The sequence below is a fragment of the Alligator sinensis genome, unplaced genomic scaffold, assembly GCF_000455745.1.
Source record: "Alligator sinensis unplaced genomic scaffold, ASM45574v1 scaffold1133_1, whole genome shotgun sequence".
Taxonomy (NCBI): domain Eukaryota; kingdom Metazoa; phylum Chordata; order Crocodylia; family Alligatoridae; genus Alligator; species Alligator sinensis.
Genome location: NW_005842285.1, coordinates 116772 through 125051, shown reverse-complemented (window position 1 = coordinate 125051; position 8280 = coordinate 116772). Strand labels below are relative to the sequence as shown.

Genomic DNA, 8280 nt, shown 5'->3' with positions numbered 1-8280 from the left:
AGGCCCTTAACCATACGAGTGGCTCTTCTCTGGACTCTCTCCAGGTTATCTGCATCCCTCTTGAAGTGCGGCGCCCAGAATTGCACGCAGTACTCCAACTGCGGTCTGACCAGCGCCCGATAGAGGGGAAGTATCACCTCCTTGGACCTATTCGTCATGCATCTGCTGATGCACGATAAAGTGCCATTGGCTTTTTTGATGGCTTCGTCACACTGCCGACTCATGTTCATCTTGGAGTCCACTAGGACTCCAAGATCCCTTTCCACTTCCGTGCCACCCAGCAGGTCATTCCCTAGGCTGTAGGTGTGCTGGACATTTTTCCTCCCTAGGTGCAGCACTTTGCATTTCTCCTTGTTGAACTGCATTCTGTTGTTTTCTGCCCACTTGTCCAACCTGTCCAGGTCTGCTTGCAGCTGTTCCCTGCCCTCCGGCGTGTCCACATCTCCCCATAGCTTTGTGTCATCCGCAAACTTGGACAGAGTACATTTCACTCCCTCGTCCAAGTCACTGATGAAGACATTAAAGAGTATCGGTCCAAGGACCGAACCCTGCGGGACCCCACTTCCCACACCCTTCCAGGTCGAAACCGACCCATCCACCACGACTCTCTGGGTGCGACCCTCCAGCCAATTCGCCACCCACCGGACTGTGTAGTCATCCAAGTCACAGCCTCTTAACTTGTTCACCAGTATGGGGTGGGATACCGTATTGAAGGCCTTCCTGAAGTCTAAGTATACGACATCCACCCCTCCTCCTGTGTCCAGGTGTTTCGTAACCTGGTCATAAAAAGAAACTAGATTGGTCAGGCACGATCTGCCTGACACAAACCCGTGCTGGTTTCCCCTCAGCATAATTTGTCCTGCCGGGCTCTCACAAATGTGAGCCTTGATAATTTTTTCAAAGACTTTGCCAAGGATGGAGGTGAGACTGACTGGCCTATAGTTGCCCGGGTCCTCCTTCCTCCCCTTTTTGAAAATGGGGACCACGTTGGCCCTTTTCCAGTCCTCCGGGACTTGGCCCGTGTGCCACGAGCTTTCAAATATTCCCGCCAGTGGCTCTGCAATGATGTCGGCCAGTGCCTTCAGCACCCTCGGATGGAGCTCATCCGGGCCTGCCGACTTAAAGGCATCCAGTTCTTCCAAATGACTCTGCACCATCTCAGGGTCCAAATGACTCTGCACCATCTCAGGGTCATTTCTTCATCCCTAGCACATTGTTCCAACTCAGAAGTGTCAGACAGATGTGTAGGATAACAATTACTTAGAAGAACAATAAATAAAAAGCACTTACTCTGGTTCAAAAGTAATTTGGAGTATCCAGCTAATGTAAACTTTGAAAGCTCTAGGAATGTGTCTATGTAAAACAAATAGTAGCGACCCATAGTAATAAAACTGTTAAATGATTCTATGAAATACAGGGTTTAAAGTGACAACATGGTTGGAGGTCTCATTCAAAATGGCCTTTATCTTAAAAAATAAAAGCGAACTGGTTTACTTTGTCAGTATATATACAATTTATTACAGTTAGGAAATCTCAGAAAGAATCCAAAACTGGCAAAAAGCGTTTTGCTTTTCAGCATGGTAAACTTGATTTAAATTCAGATATTTCATATAACAGTGCTTTTCAAACCGTGTTTCCTGGATCCCTGCGGCTCCGTGATCAGGGCTCCACAAAGAGCCTGGGGGTTAACGTGGAGCGGGCAGGGAGGCAGTGCACCGCCACTATGGGGCAGGTCGCCGGGCTCCCTGTCAGCTCTCAGAACTGGGTAAGGGGCTCCATGGCAGAAGAAGTGATATGAAAGAGTTGCATGAGTTTAGGAAGTTTGAAAACTACTGTCATAAGAAAATATGCACACTATCCCTTTTTTAAAGATGGGAAACCTGTTTTTCATTTACCACTATGTTCTAGAATCTATATTTCTAAATGTCAGTATAATTACCTCAAGTGATTAACATTTCAGAATATTTCTATCTAAGGAAAGGCGACTTAAATAAATTATACACTTGATGAATATACATTATAAAGAATCTACGTAACCATAAACAGTTTTTACTTTGATTTTTACTTTAATTTACCTTTATAATTTTAACATGTTCCTTTAATTCTGTCCAGAAGATGGCATCAAATGTTACCATATCATTTAGTGATTTGCACATAATTTTATTACTAGGAACAAATGTAATAAACAACTGCATGAAAAGCTGCTCAATGAAGAGAGGCTAACTCTTCTCTTAATGTGAAAAATTTATCTGCATTACATTCCAACTATCAAAATAAAAAGATACCATGAGAGATTTAGATTGAATCTACTTTTCACTATAACTAATTTTTAGGAAACTAGAAAAAAAATCTATTCCATCCTAAAAGACAGAATGATTAAGTCCTTATAATTAAAGTTAACACTTTTTCCACATCTGAATGCTTTTGAGTAATAAAGTAAAAGGAGCTTTATCTACTGGGAAATCATTAATTTTAAAGAGCATAAATATTGATAGTTTCTCCCGATATAGTTCTCTCTCAAGAGCAATAAGTGTTCAGCTGTACAGATTTTAAAATGACCATTAACCCCTTCTGGTTCTGCTAGCAACACACTATTGCCAGAGGCAAGCTACTTAGAGAGAGACTAACTTAAAATCTAGTCAGTTTAAAAATATACACAACTAAAACCATTTCATATTCCATTATGTTTGCAAAATCCACTTGCCATTTTTGGGGGATTCCTTTTGCAAAGAAAAGAAGATCAATTCTAATACAGCTCTGAATTTTCCCTCAAATGGGAAAATCTGAGGTGAGAGTATACTTCCAAGTTCTACCTAAGTGCTCTGCCAAAATGAGGCAGAATTTGAGTACATTATACATGTATTAAAAACATGTGTGCGTACAGCATATGGTTTTTAACTTTGCATCTGTGGAGTTTGGCTCCCTGTGGCGAGGCTTGAATATGCCCACAAGCTCTGCTAGGCTCCTCAGACGGGGCTCCTTTTTGATTGAGCAAGTAGTGGCTATCTTGCAGCTGCCACTTACCTGGGTCATCAAAATGAGGCATTACAAATAACAAATTGTTCAGCTCTGCAGTCTCAGCTCTCATCCTTTCCGTGAGGCATGAAATAGTTATCAGTACTGACATTTAAATTATCACTGGACAGCTGAATGGTATCACTCTGAAGTGAATAAGACAGCTCACAAATCTCAGAGCTATTTCTTCCACGGTCTAAGGTCTGCAGACTCACGTAGGCTTTATCTATACTACCACCTTGCCGAGCTTGTGACCACATTGGAGAAAAGAGTTCCACTTACTTGCTCCTGTTTCACACCGAAGCCTGACAGCAGCTATCAGACAAGAGAAAGGGCTCTGGGAGGTCTCGTGTGTGTGTCCCAGTGCAACTCTTATTTGCTTCTGCCAGCCCTGCCAATTTCTTTCAATAGTCTTAAGTCTTACTGTAACATTTAATGATAAAAACTAACTTGACTGTCTCCTTTTACCCTTCCTTAGTTTCCCTTTCTACAAAATGGGCACATCTTAGCTCACAAATAAGAATGCTACCTGTACACCATGATGATGAAAGCCCAAATCCTGTTCACAGCCCAATTCTCAATGAAGTCAAGGGGATGTGAATGCTCATTTGAAGTCAAAATTGGATTTCAGGTATTAGTCTCTTCAATTTATGTTAAGCACCCTCAAGAGTCTACTTATGGAGATCTTAAATGTAATTGAGAAAATGCTAACAGCCATTAAAAGTATTTAATAAGAGCAGCAATGAAACTATTTCAGCTTTACATATGATACTAAATTAAAGAAAAGTTATTTTCATTTATAACAAAAGAATCAACTGTTACAAAAAGTGCGTGAACCTTAAGTGTACACTAAAATATTCAGTATTTTAGAGATTTTAGTGAAAATGTGCCTTTCACATGATCATATATGCTAGACATATGGATGTAAGATTTCTCCAGCTCTTTTTGATCCCTGCAGCACACTTACCCAGTGACTACAGCAATTTCCTAAAGGGGAAGTAGTTTGCTCCCCCCACCTCATTGGTAACAACATACAATATTATCCAGAAATATTATCATGCAATTGTTTAAATGATTTTTTTCTTTAGAAATCTGTCCTTGTGTTTGATGCTAACACTAGATAGCCTCTGGAAAATTATCAGCAACAGTCAAATTCAAATTTTGTACCCTCATCTTTCTTTCCTTTAGTGAGAACATATATAAAATTTGGAACTATGACTTTGGAAACAGTGGACACTACAAACAAAATACAACACAGAGAACACCCAGTGAGAAGAGGATTTCAGTTAGGATATTTAAGAAAGCCAGAAAAAAAAATGAATACCTGCAATGAACAACAACAGGCTCTTCTCTGCCAGCCCTTTTTTTCCGTACTAAACACACAAAATCCAGAAAGTCACTGGAATCATCAGGAACCCCATGATCTGGCCATGCTATGTACTGAATCTGGGTGAGTTGACGACTTTCGTTTTTCTAATAGGGACACAAAATTCATAAAAATATAGTTGACAATAAAAACAAATGATAATCAGCTGTGTATCTAGTATAAATTCTCATTTAAGCATCTCAAGATGCTTCATAAACATTAGTTATTGCTCATACCATATTTTACAATCCCTTCTTTTCCTAAAGGCTCTTCACATCTTAAAATGGTTATAGATGCATCTAGAAAGGTGTTGCTCAAATTTTGGACCTGCAGGTCAGAAGACCGACATGGAGCTAGTCTGTGTGTACTGCTCCTGCCCAGCCCTGGCACTGTGCTCTGCACTGCGCCCACACACGAAGGTCATGGCCTGTGAGCCAGGGGTTCAACACCTCTGATCTAGAATTAAAAAAAAAACAAACACCTTTCTGCTCTTCATTGTAATGCAGCAAAGCACCTTCCTGATGTTCACTGTAATGCAGCAATATAGAGAAACAGGTTCCAAAGCAGTGATTCTTAACCAGGATGCCACCAGATGCGAGGCAAATAGGTGCAGGCATAGGCTTGTCCCTGCCTGTCTAATCCCCCACCCCCACTGCCCAGGTCCTCTGCAAGGAGAGCAGCACTGTAATATATACATTAGTTTTGAAATTGGGTGCCACTCAGGTCACAAAAGTTAAGGAGGAGTGCCTCAAGTCCCAAAAGGTTTAAGTACATTTTTTAGTTCATTTTTAACGAGGTGTGTAAAACGTTAATGCAACATTTACATTTGCATGCTGGCGTCTGCGGGCAGGTCCCTGCTCGCCAGCCCCCTACGCCCCTGCTGCCAACACTGCCGCCAGGGTCTGTGGGCGGTCCTCGCTCGCCGCTTGATGATGACACCAACATCTGTGGGCGGTCCCCGCTCACTGCCATGGTGCCCCCCCAGTCTTGGGAGGCACCAGGTGTTCATGTCAACAAGTATCCCAGATACAGGGACTCTGATTACTAAGGACAGAGTGGAAATTGTGAAGTCTTTGTGGACAACCAGAATTACCATGGAGTAATTTCTCCACGTGATTGTCAAAGCAAATTCCATACTCAGTGACTAGCTAACAGCCGTCTTGGCAGGAGGTAGGAGAGTTGTGCCACTTGGAAGAGACTTCAAGACCGTTCTGTCTAACAAAAGACTACATCACCTTTACCACTACATTTTTGGGGAAAAAATGTTCAGGAACTAACACACATTTAATCTTGTGATTTCCCTTAATAGATACAGTACAATACAGTAGTGTAGATACAAGCTCTGTCTACCAAACTGGACATCTATATCAAGGAGTAATGGGAGATGAATATGTAAACCAAGCTTCAGGTATATGATCTACAAAACTAAGTAGGGGAATATGTGAAAACTCCATGCGCCGTTGTGGCATGCACTCTGATGTGTGGTGGGGGCCTTTAATCTCCTACTACTAGGATACAGATAGAGATCCACTCAGAGAATCTCTAAATAGAAAGATGGCAGACTTGTGAAGATGGAAAGTTTTTCAATGCAGTAGACCTGGGAGTCTACTATGATGGTGTATCACCTATGTGGGTGAAAGGGGAGATGGTCAGGAGACTGGGGTCCCAATTTTTTTTTTTTTTCAAATTAGTCAAAAAACAAAAGCAAACACACAAAATAAACTAGATTCAACCAAAACAAAACGAGGACAAAAATTCAACAGGTAGTTGGAGCTATGGAGCAAAACCATGGACAGTGCTGAAGTTGTCTTGCACCATGGCAGCAGGTAAGTAGGAACCAAGGGGCACTTACATCTCCCCTCTTCCTAATCTTGGCTGTGGTGCAGGCTGGGCCCATAACTGTTTTTGAATAGCACTGACTGGATGTGAATGGGGTATCCGAGCTCTGAGTGGAATTGTGTATTTGTTAGCTTTACTCCTTAATCAGCTTAACCAATTGCTATTTGATATAGGAAGCTCTTTATGGTCCAGTAACCTAAATGCTCCCCTCCCTGCCCTGACTTGGGGTTCATTTCACATCTAGTGTACACTGCTTCTTTAACTTTCTCAGCCTTAACTCATCAAATACTACCTACAAGCTATATCAATTCTGGAGACATGTAACTTATTTTACAGTTCCTGAATTAGGTATATTATTACATTAAAACAACTAGACCCTGTATGACCTGTCTACTACAGATATAATGACAAGCTTTCCAGGTGACAGAAAACGACAGAGAAGCTTAATAATTAAATACTTTCTAGTCGGGAAAGATATAACATAGTCCTCAAGAGAGGCATTCACTCTCTCATATTGGAAAAGCAAGAGAGCATGGAAGTGGCCTGCTTACTTGAATTAAAGATTTAGTTCCTTCATCAAATATGAGCTCCATTTTACAAGCAGAAAAGGGAAAAGTCACATATGTGAAACAGACAAACTACACCACTGCGGGGGGAAATATACGCAAGCTACTAAATTTGAGCATAAGGCCTGGTGAATCCTTTACTTGAATCCTGGAGCAATCTAACAACAAGACTACTGATATTTAGCTACTTTTTTAGGTCTTTAACCCACTGAAGTATGCACCAGTCTTGGTTTCTAGTGTTGCTCAAACACTAGAAGGCCACATATACTGGCTGCACAGTGTGCCAATTGATTCTGGGGATGGCTTTACTATTTAAGGGCAAAGCAGAAAATCACCAAGGGGAATGAGAGAGAAGAAAGCTCAAGTGGCAAACCTGTCTACTTCCTACATGCAGTAAAAGCCTGTGCAGGGCCTGGCTCTCTCCCCTCCATTTGAAATGCACAAACTGCTAATTGCCGCCGCCGCCGCCTCCCCCCTTAATGTTCTACTGGTTACATAAAAACAAAGATCAACGTGAATCTTTTCAATTACGACGTTCATTTCCTACAGGTTAAAGTAGAAGGATCATCCATCATCTTTCACCATGAAAATACTGCATTTAAAGAAAAAACATTCACCTGAAATAAGATTTTTGCTGGCTACATGTTTCTAAGTACTCAGGATGAAAGCCTAACTTAGGCACTTGGGCTGCTGAGATGTGGAAAAAAAAAAACCACCCCCCACCCACGCCTTACTGGAAGCAGCAGCACATTAGTTCAACCCAGCTCCGCAGTCTCTGTTTAGATCTCACACTTTAGCAGGGCTGTTTGGCACTTTTATCTAACAGGTGATTCAATCACCGTCTCATGGGCGTGTGCTGGGCTCGGCAGGGGTGCGGCGAGCTTGAAGTGCAGTTTTTGGGGGAGGGGGTTATGTCTTTAAGCAGCCTTGGGATATTTTAGAAGAAGCTGTGTCTCAAACAAACAACAAAATTATCAAAGACAATTATTCAAAGCTGCTCCCCTTCTACCTATTGCCCATCTTTCTTCACTTCTGGACTTCCTCTCTTCCAACTCCATTTTTGAGCATCTCCATTCTGGTTTTCTCTACCTCTATGACCCAACTTCACTGAAACTTATGCCAATATTTTGGATTAACTTTTTTTGTTCCACTTGAAGGGCCTTGATCTTGTCCTGGTCAAACTCAGAGCAGCCTATGAGACCATCAACAACTACTTCAAACCCAGCCACTGGCTTCTGAGGCACTGTCCTCTCATTGTTCTCCTCCCACTTTGCTAATTATTCCTTTAATATCATGGTAAGTGGGCTTTCTTTCCCTCCTTCACTTGATGTCCACAAGGCTTTGTTCATCACTCCTGGCTGTTCTCCATCTCTACCCTTTCTCCTTTACCCAAAAGCCTTCAAATATATCATTGCTATGACAATGACTTATCCATCTATATGCCTACTAAAAACCTGTTTCCTGCCTCCTCTTGTCCGACATCTTGACCAAAAC

At 41.8% G+C, this 8280-nt stretch overlaps 1 protein-coding gene across 2 annotated transcripts in view; it reads right to left on the bottom strand.

The window, feature by feature from the left end:
- The window catches only part of PTPN4 (protein tyrosine phosphatase, non-receptor type 4), a 128058-nt gene that overhangs the window by 14893 nt on the left and 104885 nt on the right, over positions 1 to 8280 (bottom strand). For both annotated transcript variants that reach the window (XM_025209352.1, XM_025209353.1), the window contains one exon: positions 4340 to 4488. In XM_025209352.1, coding sequence (XP_025065137.1) covers positions 4340 to 4488 — 149 coding nt within the window. The remainder of the gene's footprint in view (positions 1 to 4339; positions 4489 to 8280) is intronic.